This window comes from Orcinus orca, chromosome 12 (genome assembly GCF_937001465.1).
Source record: "Orcinus orca chromosome 12, mOrcOrc1.1, whole genome shotgun sequence".
Lineage (NCBI taxonomy): Eukaryota > Metazoa > Chordata > Mammalia > Artiodactyla > Delphinidae > Orcinus > Orcinus orca.
Genome location: NC_064570.1, coordinates 14,002,861 through 14,022,086, shown reverse-complemented (window position 1 = coordinate 14,022,086; position 19,226 = coordinate 14,002,861). Strand labels below are relative to the sequence as shown.

Here is a 19,226-nt window from a genome sequence, read left to right as displayed (position 1 = left end):
TGGGAATATAAATAAGTTGGTAGAGCCACTATGGAGAATAGTATGGAGGTTCCTTAAAAAACTAAAATTAGAGCTACCATATGATCCTGCAATACCACTCCTGGGCATATATATCTGGAGAAGATGATAATTCAAAAAGATGCATGCCTTCCAATGTTAGTTACAGCACTATTTATATAGCCATGACATGGAAACAACCTAAATGTCCATCCACAGATGAATGGATAAAGAATATGTGGTGCATATATATAATGGAATATTACTCGGCCATAAAAAAGAATGAAATAATGCCATTTGCAGCAACATGGATGGCCCTAGAGATTATCATACTAAGTGAAGTAAGTCAGACAGAGAAAGACAATATCATATGATATCACTTATATGTGGAATTTTTAAAAAATGGTACAAATGAACTTATTTACAAAAGAGAAACAGACTCACAGACTTAGAAAACAAACTTATGGTTACCAAAGGGGAAAGAAGAGGGGGGAGAGATAAATTAGGAGGTTGGGATTAACATATACTCACTACTATATATAAAACAGATAATCAACAAGGAACTACTGTATAGCACAGGGAACTCTACTTAGTATTCTGTAATAAACTATATGGGAAAAGAATCTGAAAAAGAATAGATATCTGTATATGTATAACTGAATCACTTTGCTGTACACCAGAAACTAACACAGTATTGTTAATCAACTATACTCCAATATAAAATAAAAGTTAAAAAAAAGAATTTCATTCCTTTTTAAGGTTGAATAAAATTCCATTCTATGTATAGTAATCCCCCCTTACCTGCAGTTTTGCTTTCCTTGGTTTCAGTTACTTGTGGTCAACTGTGGTCTGAAAATATTAAATGGAAGTTTCCAGAAATAAACAATTCCTAAGTTTTAAATTGTATACAATTCTGAGTAACGAGATGAAATCTTTTGTCATCCAGCTTTGTCCTGCTCGGTGATGTGAATCATCCCTTTACCCACTGTATCCCGCTGTTAGTCACTCAGTAGTCATCTGGTGGATCAGATCGACTGTTGAGGTATCGTGGTGCTTGTGTTCAAGTAACTCTTATTGTACCTACTAATGGCACCAAAGTGCGAGAGTAGAGATGCTAACAATTCAGATATTCTCTTACTCTGCCTAATTTATAAATTAAACTTTATCACAGGTATGCATGTGTAGGAAAAGACATGGTATATATATATCTGTACTGTCTGTGGTTCAGGCATCCACTGGGGTTCTTGGAACAAACCCCCTGCAGATGGCGGAGGGACTACTGTATATGCCACATTTTGTTTATCCATTTGTCTATCAATGGACATTTGGGTGGTTTCCATCTGTCAGCTATAGTGAATAATACTGCTGTGAATATGGGTGTACAAATATCTGTTTGAGTCTGCTTTCAATTCTTTGGGGCATATACCCAGAAGTAGAATTTCTGAATCATATGATCTCCAACTTCATTTTGACTTGCCTCCCAAGCTTCAGTATTGCATTTACAATAACTTGCTGGGTAGCTGGTTCTTGGTGTGCTCCTGAAACCTCAAATGCAACATGTTTAAAGTTGTTCTGTACCTCTTTTTCCCACTGGCCTCCCAAATCAGATCCTCCTTGTGGTTAATGATTAGAACAGTCTTCGAGACACCTGGCGCAAACCACCAGAATCTTTGATTTCTTCCTCCTCTTCTGCAGCCCTAAGAATTTGGCAAAGCTATTTCAAACTTCTTCACATCTCTCTGCCTCATCTACTTTACTACTCAGAGATGATTAGTGCATATTTCGGTATGAGTTTTTCCTTGACATAACTTTGAATACTTTAGGATTCTTCATTTTTTTAATGAAAATTATACACTCCCATTTTCATTAAAAAACCCTTTTGAACTCTCATTTCTACAACAGATTCCCTGCCAGTCTTCTTTTTCCTTTTGCCAGCAGGGCCCCACGGCATTGCCGTTTGGACTGGTTCTTCAGTGCTAACCAACAACTCCCATCACACTTCTTTCCTTTGGTCACAGTCGATGAATGTATGGGCACTGCTAAGATCAAGCAGCCCTCATGAGTCAGGGTTGGAGTAGCTGGAGATAATGCAGGAAGTCAATATTTTCCTTGGAGGGTAAGGGAGGACTAGACTTCTGTTCCTTTGTACAATCATGTCCAGGAGAGTTGGACCATTCATTTCATCCCTGTCATGTAAGTCAAATGTTATTGCCAAAAGAATTCAATATTGGTTTGGGCTTGCACAGTATTTTTCTTTCAGATAGTTAAATAGAAGACAGTAACATTGGTCTTATTAATTCCTCACTTTTTACTTTCTCATGCATGAGCTTTCTAAGAAGCGGAACACTCAGTGGTCAACCAGTTGCAGAGAATCTTCCCATTGTTGCCTCTGGAAAGTAGATACAGCTCCTGAGTGAAGGTCTTGTCCTTTGGGGAAGTTGAGCCTTCCATATATGAATAAGAGTTCAATCTCTGGAGTAAGGGAGCCCTTGCTTCAAATCCCATCTCTGCCACTTGCTTGCCGTGTGGTTTTGAGCAGGCTTTATAACTTTTATCATAGGTTTACATCTGTAAAATGGAGATAAATATAATCCCTGCCTCATAGAGTTGCTGGGGAATTAAATGAAATAATCCGTGTATGACGCAGCGCCTGGCACATCACGGTCAGTACCCAGATGAGTCAGTTTTCTTAGAAGCAAGAATGTTTGGTCATACGATCTCATGCACAAGTGTGAAATGAACAAGCTGAGGCGGGGCTGTAGCTGGAAGCCCCCACTCAGGTTGGGATGGTTGCTTGTTTATATTGCAGTGCTTTGAAGATTCATGAGCAAACCCCTATTTTCCCAATGCTAAGGCTCAAAACTATGTTTTGACATGTTTTCTGTACCTTAGCACCTCAAGAAAAGAATAATTTTTCACTGATAAGACAAAAAGTTAGAGGTTTCCTCCTGGCCAAATATGTATACGATCCTGTGATTCCATATCAAATTTGAAACTGTATTGAACGCTCTATAAATGCATATTGATTCTTAGAAGGAGAAAGAAATACTGATTTTGACATCTTATCTGGCACCTTAAACAATTTGTGTACTTGGATACTTCAAATTCTAATTTCAGTGAGCCTTTAATGAAAAGGTAACCAAGCTTTATAGATGCTAACTAAATTTATGGATTAATCAGGTATAAAAGAATGGGACGTTGAAAATGAAATACTATTTTGTTGAAACCATACAATGAGACTTTCAGATAAGATTAGCTAAAATTGACCCTCTTTTTTTTTTTTTTGGATTTGTGGTTGCTTAAACACTGGAGAGTTAATTTATCTTTAATTTGAGAATTCATTTCCATGCCTTAAAAATATGAACAGTTAGCTAACTACTCATATTTTCATAAAAAATGCTAAGTGCTTATTCCTTACTATGCTTGGCTTTTTGCCTGACCTCATCAGTCTTCTTGATTTTAATTCATTTTTCCCCCAGAGAACTGTGTATATTTTTACTGAGCTCATTCATAAAAAATCATAAAATAAGAGTTGATGTCATATAATTTGAAGTTTTTCTGGTTATGACTTAAATCTGTGTGTGTGCTTCCTTCAAACTTTGAAATGTGTCAGTGACAGAAATAGTTGGAAAGCACAGTTCAAGTACAACTTCTGAATCCACAAGTTAGAAAGTAGTAAAAGAGGAAGAAAATAAAAAACTACACACGTACCTATCACAGAACTGTTATTGAAGCAAGTTGATGTTCAGATTTGTGTAATATTATTGAAGCAAATCTTTTAAATATCTTTATTAAGACGAGCAGTACACATTGTATTTTAGCTTCAGTTACGGAAGGGTCCATGTAGTTTATATGTAGGAAACCCTTCAGTTAAGATGTGCCTCCTTCCCTACTAATACTTTGATGCTGTTAATAATTCATTTATAAGACTTTAAATTTTTTATGGGAAGTAATAAAAGGGACCCATTATTTTCACAGCTAAATCTGTTTCTTGGTGATGGCAGTGAGGGGGGAGATGAGAGGAAGAAATTGTTAATCACCTTGTAGAACTGAACTTCAGAAAAGTCATAAAGTAGAAGTTCCAAAAAAGTTAAAACACTCCTAAAAGAAATCACTATTAGTAAAAGAAACCGTATTATCATGCATACATAACCAAAATGTTAGAGGGGAAAAAAATACAATTCACGAAAACATTTCTATAAAGAACAAGCTTTGAAATAATGAGAACGTGTTGATTTTTATTTGGGGGCAGTCATAAAATACACTCATCTTAGAACACCAGCAAGGCATCAGAATAGAAATAGTGGTGGAGATAATTCATGGGTAATCCAAGCTCTTACTTCTCACTTCCTGACCTGTCACATCTGTGAAGACCTGCTCCTTTATGCTAATGTCTGGCCCCATCCAGTGTTGAAGAGCAGACTTGCCTCTCCCTCTGCTGCTTTTGTCCCGTAGGACCAAGTCTTGATTTTGTGAACCTGAGTTTTGGGGTCCTGGGATGTAGTGACCATTGCTTTGTTGGGGGTCACCATCTTCCTTCATACAACTCCAGTCTGCCCCCTCAGGAGACCTGTGCTCCACAGAGGGGGTTCAGGGGGCGAGGGAGGGGCAACACAGAGCTTAGGGATTCCATTTTGTTCCGATAACAAATATTTGTTGAGCTCCACTGTGTGCCATGATAATGTGCTGGGCACAGGATACCTGGTGACAAATGAGACAGAGATAGTCCATTCCTTGTCAAACCCAAAGTGACCTGGGGGTTGAAACAGCGATTAAAGGGCAATGAAGTAGGTGTTATGACAGGACAAAAGACAGGCATCACTGGAGCGGCAGAAAGGATTTCCCAGAGGAATTGCTATCTCAACTGATAACACCTGAAATATGAGTAGGAGTCAGTTGGTCCGAGAGTAGGAGAAGTGCGTTCCCACAAGAAAGAAGGGCCTGTGCAAAGCCCCCGGGGTGATAAGGAGCACAGAGTGAACAGAAAGACACAGCTAGGGCTTGGATGTGACTTAGAGGGTGGTGAGAGAAGGCTGGGAGAGGAGGTAAGGAGCACAGAGTGAACAGAAAGACACAGCTAGAGCTTGGATGTGACTTAGAGGGTGGTGAGAGAAGGCTGGGAGAGGAGGTAAGGAGCACAGAGTGAACAGAAAGACACAGCTAGAGCTTGGATGTGACTTAGAGGGTGGTGAGAGAAGGCTGGGAGAGGAGGTAAGGGCTGGTCAGGGACAGCTTGCTGAGCTGTCTTGAGGCGTTTAGATTTTATCCTGAGAGCTTTGAGGAACGTCAGACTATTAAAGTGGGTTAGTGACATGATGGTGTGTGATTTTATAAAAATCCCTCTGGCAGGGGTGGGATAGGGTGGGAGGGAGGGAGACACAAGAGGGAAGAGATATAAGGACGGATGTATATGTATAACTGGTTCACTTTGTTATAAAGCAGAAACTAACACACCATTGTAAAGCAATTATACTCCAATAAAGATGAAAAAAATGAACATTTTACAGCAGAGACATAAAAAAAAAAATCCCTCTGGCAACGTGGTGGGGCATGATTGGCAGGGGAAGGCTGCAGGCCGTGGCTGTCGTGAAAACCTGGGTGGGAAATTCTTGGGACTATGGTAGTGACGGCAGGCCCAGGACAAAGTTGATGTGGCTTTGAAAAAGAACTTTAAAATAATTGATTTGGTAGATGTTTATACTCTGTGTGTGTGGGGTTTGAGTGAGGGAGAGGATAGAGGCTAGAACAACACGCATGTTTCAGGCGTCATGGTGTGTTGGTGAATAGGAACAGGTAGGTGAGGAGAGAAGATGGTCAGTTATGTTTGGGACACATACATCTCAAAGAGTCTGTGAGATAGTCGAGTCTAAATGAACTGGGGGCAGGTGTGGGAAGCTTGGTAAAGAGATTTGGTCTGAGGTGACTGCCAGAAAGCACTGAGGGAAAAGGGTGACAAAAGTAAAGATACACACTATTAAATTCCTCTCAGGTTACTGCTTGTTTTATGTTATTGTTTTCAGCTTTACTGAGGTATAAGTGACAAATAAAATTGTAAGATATTTAAAGTGTACATTGTGATGATACGATATATGTATACATCGTGACAGGATTTCTCCCCTTTGAATTAGTTAACACATCCATCACCTCATATATTTACTTTTTTCTGTTTTTTTTTTTTCCTTTGGGTGAGAACATTTAAATTTTACTCTCTGAGCAAATTTCAATTAAACAATACAGCACTACCAACTATTGTCACCATGTTATACGTTAGCTCCTGAGACCTTATTCATCTTACAGCTAAAAGTTTGTTCCCTTTTACCAGCTTCTCCCCATTTCCCTCACCCCAGCCTCTGGCAATCACTTTTCTATTCTGTTTCTATGAGTTTGACTTTTTTTTTTTTCAGATTCCACATATAAGTGATACAATGCAGTATTTATCTTTCTCTGTCTGCCTTATTTCATTTAACTGATGCCCTCCAGGCTCATCCACCTTGTTGAAAATGACAGGATTTCTTTACTTTTTAAGGATGAACAATATTCCATTATATATATTCTACATTTTCTTTATCTGTTTATCTGTCAACAGACACGTAGGTTGTTGTTTCCATCGTTGGTTAGTGTGAACAGCGCTGCTATGAACATGGAGGTACAGATATCTCTTCAAGATAACAATTTCATTTCCTTTGCATACATATCCACAGGTGGCACGTCAGGATTGTATGGTGGTTCTATTTTTAATTTCTTGCGGAACCTCCATACTGTTTTCCACAGTGGCCGCGCCAGTTTACATTCCCACCAACAGTGCACGAGGGTTCCCTTTTCTCCACATCCTCCCCTGCTTGTTTTAATTTGGTCTGTTGTTATATTTCTTTTCAATCTCTGAATATGGGCCATTGCTTTTTTTTTTTTTTTTGCTGTACACGGGCCTCTCACCGTTGTGGCCTCTCCCGTTGCGGAGCACAGGCTCCGGACGCGCAGGCTTAGCGGCCATGGCTCACGGGTGCAGCCGCTCCGTGGCACGTGGGATCTTCCCGGACCGGGGCACGAACCCGTGTCCCCTGCATCGGCAGGCGGACTCTCAACCACTGCGCCACCAGGGAAGCCCTTATTTATTTATTTTATTTTTGGTAACTAACAAATATAGACTTTCTGTGTGATGGTAATAATGCAAAAATAGCTGAAAGAGGGAAAATAAGAAGAAAGGGGGAAATGAAAAGTCAAGGAAAAGAATCCCAGAGAGGCCTGGGGAAGAGCTCTGTGTGAGGCCCCTGGAGCCGGGGGTGAGTCTGGTAATTCCTGCTTACAGGCAATTCCTAGTAATTCCTCTCCCGACCCTTCACGTTTCCTGCTTACGGTTCGCTTGCCTCATCCCTTCTCCCACCCCCGCTTCCTATTATTCAAACCCTACATTAGCTCAAAGGCTTTAATTTTTGGTGGGCAAAAAAAAAATAGTGATTATTTCTCCAAACCTTCACTTGCAGCTCACATCTTGGATTTGGCCTCTTGCACTTCATTCTGTGCAAGAGGAACTTTGGGGCTGATCTGGTCACAGGTACACAGAGTTCCTCAGTCTGTTCAGTAAAGACACTGTATGTTTCATTAAGATTGTTGGTGCGAGTTTTTTTTTTAAATGAACTCTAATTCAATAAGATTTTCTCTTCCATTATTTTTACAAGACCAAATAATAACATTTAAAAAGAAATTTCTTCTTAAAGAAACTTAAATCAGTTGCTTTAAGAACACATCTTTACAAAATTATACTCATTAGGCAACAAAAAACTTTCATGTTTTCCTTTCTTCTGATGCAAGTTGAAGACTTAGAAATAAATAGTTGTTAATGGTGTTTGGTTAAGAAGAATTTGTTTTAATTGTTTATATGAAGCAAGTACTTGTTAACTTTTTCTTGTTGCCAATCTGTCAATTCTAAATGTTCACGTACATTAGGCAGGAGAAAGCCCAGCTTTGTCACAAAAGGTTTGCATTATGAACTTGGTTCTTTTGTGCGTCTATTTTCATTCTTGTTAAGGGATGAATTCGATTGTACAAATCCTGCATATTTTATGTGTTAAACATGTTAGTTCAGGAATTTCACTTGATTTTATAACGATACATATCTACGATGGCTGGCCAATCCAAACATAAGATTTAACCATTGACTTCAGACCCAATTCAGTTCTCCCATCTTCTGGCTTGCAGAACTTCTGGCTTTTGGGAAAGAAAGTGAATCAAAGTAATTTTTGGTTCAAATTATTATTAACTGTTTTCTTCTGATATAAACTTATATTTTAAGATTTAAAATAAGTCAACATGTACTACATAAACATCATAGAAGACCAAACACTAAGAGTTTCTTTGAGGTGTCAGAAGAATACACCTTTTGCCTAGAGTTTATATCTGCCCAGGTAAATTTTATTTCTGATTCTATTATTTCCTCAATTTGCCCCTGTTAATAGGGAAGATTCTAAAAGTAATAACTATGCCTGGGTATTCGAGGCAGTGTGTGGTCTCTTCCTGAAGTTACAAGGTTTTAACTGTTTGTTGATTCCTCTTATGCAATAGAAGAATGCAGATGTTAATTTAATCTGAAGCCTGTTTATACAGTGACTTTTATAATGTATATCTAAAGATAGAGAATCGAGTTTTATGAGACCAACATTTCTTATCAAGTCCCCACTCCACCCTATTCTAATTGGGCTGACCCTTAAGTTGAATAAAGAACAAAGAGGTCTGTAGTTAAAACATTTCACTACATGCTGAGTCTTGCACTTATTAAATGAGAAAATGGAGGCTTAAACAGAGAATCTGAATTAGAAGGTCGCATATACACTTACTGTTTTTTGTGAATGGAAAGCATATTTTAAAATAGTACATATCATCTTTTTAGTCTAAATTCAGGATGTTTTCCCAAGAGGTGCAAGTATTTAGACTCATATAAATGGGCTGCTTTATAAAAACATGCCAATAATACTTTTTAATTTGTGAAGTTTAATATTCTGTACATTATCAACCAGACTTCTTTTGAGGGATAAAGAAATGGAGGTGACTTCTAAATCTTAGAGCAGAAACTGCATGTGGGCAATTGGATACCTGTCCCCAGAGCTCAGAGAAGAGGGTTGGGCTGGGAGTTTAAGTCTGTGTGTCATCTGTATTTAGTGGTGATGAAAGCCGTAGGCGTGAGATAGATGTTCTGGTGGGAGAATTCAGAGTCACAGAAGAGGAAAGGGCCTGGCATTGAGCCCTGTGCAGCTCTGGATTATTGTGGCATGTAGGGAGGCAAATCTGCAAACCCTGGGAAGCTCCAGCTCGACGGGTAGAAGGAGCGCTGGGAGCATTTTGTGTTACAGAAGCCGAGGGAAAAGCATGTTTCAAGAGGAAGGAAGGAACTGTCAGATGCTTCTGAATGGTCAAGTGTGATGTGGGCTGAAAGTGTCTATTGAATTCAGCAACAGAAGTCATTGGCGGTTTCTGGGAAGCTGTTTTTGTGGAGCAACAAAGGTGGAAAGCAGATTGACGTGGGTTGAGCCAGGCAGGAGAAAAGGAGGAAAAAGACCTCCAGTGCAGACATCTGTCAGGTGTTGAGCTGAGAAGGAGGGACAGGATATAAGATAGAAGTTCGAGAGTGCTGTGGATCAAGGGAGACCTTTTTTGTGGGTCAGACTTGCATGACATGATACAAGCCAATAAGGTGAAGTAAACCTATGTGAATTACAGCACATCATTAGAGAAACAGTCTTGGGAATTATTGGAGAACCAGAAGGGAAAGAGAGGGAGAAAAGGATAGAAAGCTTATGTAAATAAATAATGGATGAGAACGTTCCCAAAACAGGGGAGAGATTTGGACATCCAAGTTCATGAAGCTCATAGGTCCCCCCCAAATTTCACAATATTATATGCTAATTATATCTTAATAAACCTTGAAAAAAAAGCCAATTAGAAGGAAGCATTGGAGTGAGAGAGATTCAATAAACAAGAGAGAAAAGAAAGAGGATTTAGAATAAAATAACAGCAACAACAACTAATATTCATTTGGTGTTTGCCCTGCCTACGGCACTGTGCTAAGCCCGTGACATGTAGTCTCACATTTAGTTCTTAGAATAATGTTATGTAGCGGTGCCGGGAGGAAAGTGTGGCCTAAGGATGTTAACCAACTTGCTCAGTGTCTTCCAGCTAGTGAGTGGTGAACTGACTTACTACCTTAAGGATCGACCTTGGTCACCACCACAGCCCACCACCCCGCAACTGAAATTTAGGTGTCCTGTGCTGCATTTGAAGACCTACTTAAAGATTCTTTAAATTATATTTTAAGAAAGGCCACTTTGAAACCCTCTGTCTGAAAGTTCTAACAGCTCTATTTGGACAACAATTTTGGTGGGTGGCCTGGGTCCAAAAAAAGGCCTTATCTACTGAGAAAGCTTAACCTTGAGAATATATATATAAAACATCATGCCCCCAAATATAGGCTGTGTGAACTGAAGGGGATTTGCCCAAAGAACTCGCAAAGCAACTTGGGGAGGCAGAAATTAATTGTAGGAGAGTTTTTTTTTTTAACATTGCAAGAAGGACACAAAAAAGGATGATGGGTTGAGGCAGCAACATAGAAAGGCCAAGGAAGAGATGTGAAAACATCCCACAGACAGCTTCCCTGTAGATTCCGACCGACTAAATTTCCTGAAATAATACTAATTCTGTCCTCTTGCTTTCGATAGGACATAATGACTACATGTGTCCGGCTACCAACCAGTGCACGATTGATAAAAACAGGAGGAAGAGCTGTCAGGCCTGCCGGCTACGCAAGTGCTACGAAGTGGGCATGATGAAAGGGGGTAGGTACCTTGGACCCAGGGCGCCCACCATGAGGTCCTTGTCCCCCACCCACTGCTGGCCATTTCCATTCTAGTCACCACGGGAGTGGAGTGGTTTCTCTTCTAATTAATTTTTTTCCTATTCTCACTTTTCTTCACAACAAAACTATTTTTATAACACATTTTATTAAAAAAGAAGAAATCCGAGCACACCATTTTGTGTTTCATATTTTCAATGTAAATACTTATATTTAAAATCAAAAGTGTGTGGGAGGTGGTGGTGGAAGGAAAAGAAGACTGCTCAGCGAATTATTCTAGAAATAGTTTTCAGTTACTGTTTATATTTCCTAATGCTAGAAAACAGTATCTGCGAAGAAACTTTCCTTACACTGAGACTTGTACATGTGAAAGCTAAAGAGCTAGTTTGTCATCTTTCAATCCCTTCACATCCCTTAGGGAATTTGAATTTCAATCAAAAGGCAGCTTTCTCCTTTAGAAGTTGAGTTAACTAGCAGCTCCCATAATCTCAGCGTCCAGTATGGAGCTGGGAACAATGCAGTGATTTCTGAGCGCTAGCGTCACGAGGTGGTCGGGATCTGTGTCCGTGTATTTGCGCTGTGGGTGTGTGTATGTGTGGTTTTCTGTCTCCTCATGTATCCAGCCTTCCAGTTTTCTTATACAGGAATCCAGCGTCTGGTTCTGGGAATATTAGGTGCTCCATAAATGTGGTTGCCTGATCTCCTTGTATTCTTTGGAATCTAGTTTTGAAGAACACTTCTAGTCTTGAAGAGCCTTCAAGATACTGGGAGAGAACAAGAGGAAATGTGTAATTGAAATAAAGGAATGGGTGCATCCAGTGTTTTAGGATGATAGAAAGGAGAGAGACAGACCTATGATGGTGCTGCCTGCTGATCAGAATGGGAGAAAATCTTTCTGGAGAGGAGGCTTGAGATTAGTTAAGGAGAACAAAGTGGCCATGAAAAAGAGTAGCGATTGTGTAAATAGAGGGAAGCTAACCTTTAACTCATTAACACTTGGACAAAGGGGGAGGCAGAGGAAAAACCAACAATCATGCCTGATTATTAGGGTGCTTATAGGCAAAGATTCCTTTGTTAATGGCCATAAATAAATCTACCGGGTTGAGATTTTGAATACAGCATTTGGAATAAATTATCTTGATGAACAGATGAAATGTTGAATTTACACATTGTGTGAGCTGTGACTATATGTCTTGAGTGTCTGAAAAAGCAGCTTTGATTCAAAGGGTAATTAATTCCAAGAATTTAACAGTCACATTCAGAAAATGACACTTTGAGTCATAAATGGATTAAATATTTAAGGAATTCATTTTTCTTTGTACTGTTGGAGAATTAGTCAGGCTTAATTAAACTCACAAAAAGCTTCTTAAGGTAACTTGATAAGTGACAGGAATAAAACAGCTACATGCAAAAAGTTTACTTTGAAAGAGTAGAGTCCAAGTTTAATATTCTTCTTTGGCAATTGTAGGTAGATTAAGCCCAGACTCTTAAATTCTCTCTAAAAGCTGAAATGATCAACTTGTAAATTGGTCCAAAACATTTTTTTTCTTTGAGGGTACCCATACATTGACCCCACTTCATAGAAACAATTCTGTTTTTCTTAATTAACATCCAGATACAATCTGGATGCATGAATATAAATTATGCATACACATTTTTATCTAACAAAAAATTTAACATGCAAAGACATAATAAAAATCTTCCCACTGCTTTCAAATAGGACTTTAGATAATTACTGCACATAGTCAATCTATGTGTGCATGCATGTACTTGTACATGTATATTTATGAGTGCAAAATATATATCTATACTAGTTTGCTGCTGTGTTATTCTGCTCAGCCTGCCATAGCAAAGTCTACAGACTGGGTGACTTAAACAGCAGAAATTGATTTCTCGCAGCTCTGGAGGCTGGAAGTCCAAGATCAAGGTGTCGGCAGGGTTGGTTTCACCCTAGACCTTTCTGCTTGGCTGGAAGGTGGTCCTCTTCTCGCTGTGCCCTCATGTGGCCTTTTCTCTGTGTGTGTGCATCCGTCGTGTTTTTTTCTCTTCTTTTAAGGACCCCAGTCATATTGGATTAGGACCCCACCCTTAGGACCTCATTTAATCTTTATTACATCTTTAAAGACCCTATATCCAAATTTAGTACTCTTCTGAGGTACTGGGGTTAGGGCTTCAATGTGATTTGTCGAGGAGACACAATTCAGTCCATAACAATTTCCCATAGAGATTCCTTAGCAGTTGTTAGTATCCGTTACGTAAAATGAAAACATGTGTTTTTCTGGCAGTTTATACGTGTGTATAAGTTTTACGACAAGCTTTAAAATTGTAAAACTATAGGCTGTGAGAACATCTCATTTTAATTATATGTATAGTGTTTGCCATAATGCAATATAATTTATTTTTCTTCCACAGTATGGGATACCACACATAACCTCATGACACCTTGTATAACAACTCCCAAGATCCCACCCAGTAAAGACCTAATTTACAGCTGGAAGTACAGTTATAGCCAACTATAAAATTTGAAATTACTTGTAAAGAACAGCTGTGACTAGATAAATCTTTACAACATTTTCCTACTGGTTTCATAAGAATCCAGTGTCTGAACCAGGCTAGAGACCAATTCGAATACTGAATCTCTCCATATGAAATAAAATGTTTCATTTCAGATAAAAGAGAGAGAACCACAAACTTACCTCCTACTTTTTTTTTTTTTATGCTACGCAGGCCTCTCACTGCTGTGGCCTCTCCCGTTGTGGAGCACAGTCTCTGGATGCGCAGGCTCAGCGGCCATGGCTCACGGGCCCAGCCGCTCCGCGGCATGTGGGATCTTCCCGGACCGGGGCACGAACCCGTGTCCCCTGCATCAGCAGGCAGACTCTCAACCACTGCGCCACCAGGGAAGCCCCCTCCTACTTTTATAGCAAGGTAGAATGCATTTATTAAAGTACCCTAAAGATCCAAAACAGTGCATGTTTTATCTACATGAAAAAATTTAATCTCTTATGATGCCTGCTGTACCCTGAAAATCCCAACCTCATTATTAGATTTGGTCCTGAGCCACGATGGTTCAGTAAGATGCAGAATTTAAGACATGCTTTAGGGGATGCACTTTCCCATCTTAGTGCTGCTGGTCTCTGTCTAGCTTGCATTTTCCTTTTCATCTGTCTCCCTCCCCTTCAACCTTAAGTGGCAGATTAAATGTCTCTTCTTCAGGGAGGTCTTCCTTTTGCCCCACACTAGGTTAGCTTCCTGTGTTCTCCCTTTTATAGGAAACAACTCTTCCCTGAGCCCTCCTCACTATTATTGTTAGTTGTTCAACATCTGTCCATGAACTCCACGATGGTGGAGACTGTCCTGCCTACTGATCTAGCACTAAGCAAGTCACAAAGTGAGTGTTCAAGATATTTTTTTCCCATGAAATAATGGCTTAATTCATTTAAATAGTTATTTGTTCAGGGCTGCTTAAGGGTGAGCTATTATGAAGAGTACAAACATGGATAATCACCTAGTCCCTTCCATCAGAATCCTCATTGTACAAAGGGGACATTTGCACCTGAGGTGGCAAATAAAAATCTGGAAGAGAAGTTAAGACCTGGATGGAAGATGAAGATGAGAATGGAAGACCAGCAGCCAGTGGAAGTTCAGAGCTTTGGCCAGCCACTGCTGGGTTTAGTCCAACCCAGAGTGTTATTCAGACCATGTGACTTCCAAGGTGTATATTATTATCCAAGAACTTGGCATTCTAGCTTGGTTTGATGGAAAGGGGAAAACCTCAGAGATGGAATTCTTGGACCAAATACTGGCTTCCCCTCAGATTTGCTGAGCAATCCTGTTACAGTCATTTTTATGAGTTTCATTATCCTCAGATGTAAAATAAAAATAAATAATTTATATTTAACAAGTTTCTTGTAAAGGTCACAATTCATAACATGTGAAGTACTTTATAAAGTACAACACAAGTGTTAGTGATTACAGGCAGACCTCAGAGATATCGCAGGTTTGGTTCCAGACCATTGCAATGAAGCAAATATAAAGTGAGTCACACAAATTCTTTTGGCTTCCCAGTGCATATAAAAGTTAATGTTTACGCTATACTGTAGTCTACTAAGTGTGTAATAGCATTATGTCTAAAAAAATGTACGTACCTAGTTAGGAAATACTTCATTGCTAAAAAATGCTAGCCATCATCCGAGCCCTCAGCAAGTCATAAAAGTAACATCAAAGCCCACTGATCACAGATCACTGTAACAAATATAATATGAATGAAAAAGTTTGAAATATTGTGAGCATTACCAAAAAGGAACACAAAGACAGAAAATGAGCAAATGCTGTTGGAAAAATGGCACCAATAAACTTGCTTTATGCAGTGTTGCCACAAATTTTCAGTTTGTGAAGAACGCAATATCTTCAAAGTACAATAAGATGGGCTTCCCTGGTGGCGCAGTGGTTGAGAGTCTGCCTGCCGATGGAGGGGACACGGGTTCGTGCCCCGGTCCGGGAAGATCCCACATGCCGCGGAGCGGCTGGGCCCGTGAGCCATGGCCGCTGAGCCTGTGTGTCCGGAGCCTGTGCTCCGCAACGGGAGAGGCCACAACAGTGAGAGGCCCGCGTACAGCAAAAAAATAAAATAAAATAAAAATTAAAAGTACAATAAGTTGAGGTATGCCTGTAGATCTCCTATCCTAAAAATAATTCCTATCTTACCTAAATACTCAGCACAGATTTTTCTTGGAAGGAAAAGAATGGCAATTTTATCACTAGTACTAAGTATAAATATCTAATTCCTTTGTGGGGAGTAAAACCCTGGCTCAGACACATCTGCTTTTTCTTTTTTTCTTTTTGGTGTCATATGCTAGATATAGCTTCATGATGAATGAAATTTGTTGATTATCATTTTATGATGCCAGGGATTTATACAAACTTGTTAAAATTCCTCCCGATAAACTCGGAAGTGTGTTGGTGGCAAGGTTTTCATTTTTCAGACAAGGAAATTGTCACCAGAAATTAATTGATGTGCAGGACTCATGCACTGCCCATCCTGGTTGTGCTTCCTTGTAATACATTAAGAAGAAATTTGAGATAAAGTAATAATTGTCACTAGTCTTTATTTTGGTGACAACATTGCAATTTAATTTTGAGAAATATTCCAAAACAATAAATAAATTTAACAAATTAATGTTACAATTTTAAAGTGAGAAAATAATAAAAATAATAATATAGATGGGGAAATGTATGCTGTGGGTTCAGAATAACTGAGATGCCCAATGAAGAGCTGGAAAATAAAATATTTCCTTTTGCCTAAGTTTAATATTTATAGTCACGTGTTACTATAATTTGTTTCATTGATGGGATGAGCTTCCAGACCAGAAAATTAGGTTTCCTTTGATCCTACATTGGCTCTTTTTTTTTTTTTTTTGCCAGAAGTAACTGTTTATTAATGTTAATGACAGGAGAACCAAATCAATGAATTAAGAATGTAAATGTGGGGCTTCCCTGGTGGCGCAGTGGTTGAGAGTCCGCCTGCCGATACAGGGGACGCGGGTTCGTGCCCTGGTCCGGGAAGATCCCACATGCCGCGGATAGGCTGGGCCCGTGAGCCATGGCCGCTGAGCCTGCGCGTCCGGAGCCTGTGCTCCGCAACGGGAGAGGCCACAACAGTGAGAGGCCCGCGTACCACAAAAAAAAAAAAAAAAAAAAAAAAAGAAAAGAATGTAAATGTGAATTTCTTTCTTGGGATAGTCCAACAATCCTTGTGAGACTTGTAGCTGCATTGAATCGAAGCTTTTTCAGAAGGCAGGGTTGGGAATTCACGTTATTTTCTCTGTCTCTTTTGTTTTCTGTCTTTTCTCGCTCCTTTTTGGTATCATCTAATCCCATGACTTTAAATACCATTTATATGCTGATGACTGCCCAGTTTATACCTTTAGCCCAAAGTTTCTCCCAAGTCCATGACTTCTGTATACAACTTCTCAGGTGTCTTCCTCACTTGAGTGTCTAAGAAACATCTCAAACTCAATTTGTTCAAACCTGAATTTCTGCTTCACCCTCAAACATGCTTTATCTGCAATCCTTCCCATCCTAGCTAATAACTTCATCTTTTGAATTGCTCAGGCTAAAACAAATGTAGTTAACCTTGACGCTTCTCTTTCTCCCATACCTCATGTTCAGGAAATTCTGGTGGCTCTATCTTCAAATATTTTTGGAATCTGACCACTTCTCACCAGCTGTATTGTTGACACTCTGGCGTGAAACACCATCATCTTTCTCCCAGCTTATTGCTAAAGCCCTACCCGCTTTTTTCCTTGCTTCCCTACCATCTATTGTCCCTAAAGATACATTAAAAATGGAAATCAAATCATATCACGTCTCAAAACATTGCACGGCTTCCCCGTTCACCCAGCTGATGTCATTACAGTGGCCAGAAGACCAGATCTCCTCCCCATGCTTACTTCTTTCACCTCTTTTCTTATTCCGCCCTCTCCCGCTTACCCTAAACCACGTGGGCGTTCTTAACGTGTCAGGCGCACTTATGTCTTGGACCAGTTACTCTAGCTTTTCCCTCCCCCTGGAATGCCATTCCCCCAGATATTTGGGCACCTGACTCCTTCACCTCCCTCAGATTCTTTGCTCCATTGTCAATTTATCAATGAGGCTTATCCTGATTGTTGCATTTAATAGCGCAGCCCACACATCCCGCATTTTCACCTTCTAATACACCATGGAATTAATTATTAGATGATTTATTGCTTGATATCTGTCTCCCTTACTAGAGCATAAGCTCCAGATGAGTGCTTACAAACAAACAAAACATGCCTGTATGTTTTGTTCACTGATGTATTTCAAGTGCGTAGATCAGTGCCTGCATCTAATAGACAGTCGAGAACTAGTTGTAGCATGCACGAATTAATAGAATGAATGAGCACAACTGAAAGGACACTGTAAGTGTTGAGCTATGAATAGATTGAGCATCAAGAGTACTGTTTTTCTAATGAAGGGAGAATATCTGCTTGGAAATTAAAACCTGTATAGGAGTTAGCTTTCACCACGTAGCAGAACCTCACCTCAACATCTCAATGGCAATACGACAAGAAGCATCTATTACATGTCAGGGAGAGACTAGGAAGCCGCTGATATTGGCAGGGCTCACTCATATGTCGGGAGGTCAGCTGGCTGTTTTGGCTGGAGCAACTAGGATGACTGAGTTTTGCTTCACAGGTCTCTCATCCTCCAGCAGGCTAGTCCAGGCGTGTTCTCCCAGTAATGGCAGAGGCACAAAAGAGAACAAGCCCCAAATCACAAGCCCATTTCAAGTTTTTGCTTGCATTATCAGCTGATGTCCGAGGGCCAGTGCCCGTCAAATGGCTGAGTCCTTCGGTTTCGTGAGAGGGGCCTTCAGAGTTATCTGGCAAAGGTTAAAAAACTGGAACCCTTTTTTGTCATCTATCACAACCAGAAATATGAACTTTTCAGCTTTGAAACTGAAAAATAATTAGAGTGTCATGGACTCTTAACACTTGGAAGGGACTTATAGGTTCGTTTACCCTTCTTCCATACTCAGTGCAGGAATCCCCCATCTAGCTTTCCTGACAGCTGTGTGAGGGGTGCTGAATATGGATGTGAATTTTATCTTCGCGCCTGCCTTATATACATGATGAGTGGACACAATAGGGCAGGAAAAAAACCAGGAGTAGGCGTGAACCAGTACTTCTGGAAAAATATGGGCTTGTTTCAGATGTGCTGTATTTCACTAATTCATTTAGATGTAGGTTTCATGTATGTTACAATTGGTTATGAATGGATGTTAGAAAACAATTAAATGGAAGGCTATTTTAATATTTCAGTAGAAGTTCACTGCATATATAAAATGAACCAAGAAACACTGACGATCATACTTTTGCTTTTATATAAGTTAGAGTTAGAATACTGATTCCACTGTTTTATGCTGAAGTAATTTTGACTGCTTATTTAGAGGTCATTTTGGTTTTTAAAGGACAGGAAGAGGGATCTTCATTTACCTGTTCACGAATGACCATATCTCACCTTGAATGTTAAAAGAAATGCTGACGGGTTTTTACAAAAATTCCAGAAATCAGTCTTTCTTGTTCCTATAATTTGATTTTGCAAAAGCAAATCGTTTTTGAGATGATGTAAGGACCCTTTCTGTCAATAGTATTTACAAAATGCAGAACTCTGGGGGCAGTAATTGTATGAATAAATTGCTGTTTTTAAATTCTATAAGCCTAAGACCTCATACATTTTCATGTGTTTTTATTTTGTTTCAATGATTGTGATTAGGATAATAAACGGTGTTTAGAGCTGAACGAACTTAAAAGATCCCCTAGTCCACCTCTTTGTTTTTCAGCTCATTGCTCTCGTCCAAGTCACA

At 39.6% G+C, this 19,226-nt stretch overlaps 1 protein-coding gene across 2 annotated transcripts in view; it reads left to right on the top strand.

Annotated features, from left to right (window-relative positions):
- Window positions 1-19,226, top strand: part of ESR1 (estrogen receptor 1) — a 252,454-nt gene that overhangs the window by 57,496 nt on the left and 175,732 nt on the right. For both annotated transcript variants that reach the window (XM_004263708.4, XM_033404774.2), the window contains one exon: window positions 10,704-10,820. In XM_004263708.4, coding sequence (XP_004263756.1) covers window positions 10,704-10,820 — 117 coding nt within the window. The remainder of the gene's footprint in view (window positions 1-10,703; window positions 10,821-19,226) is intronic.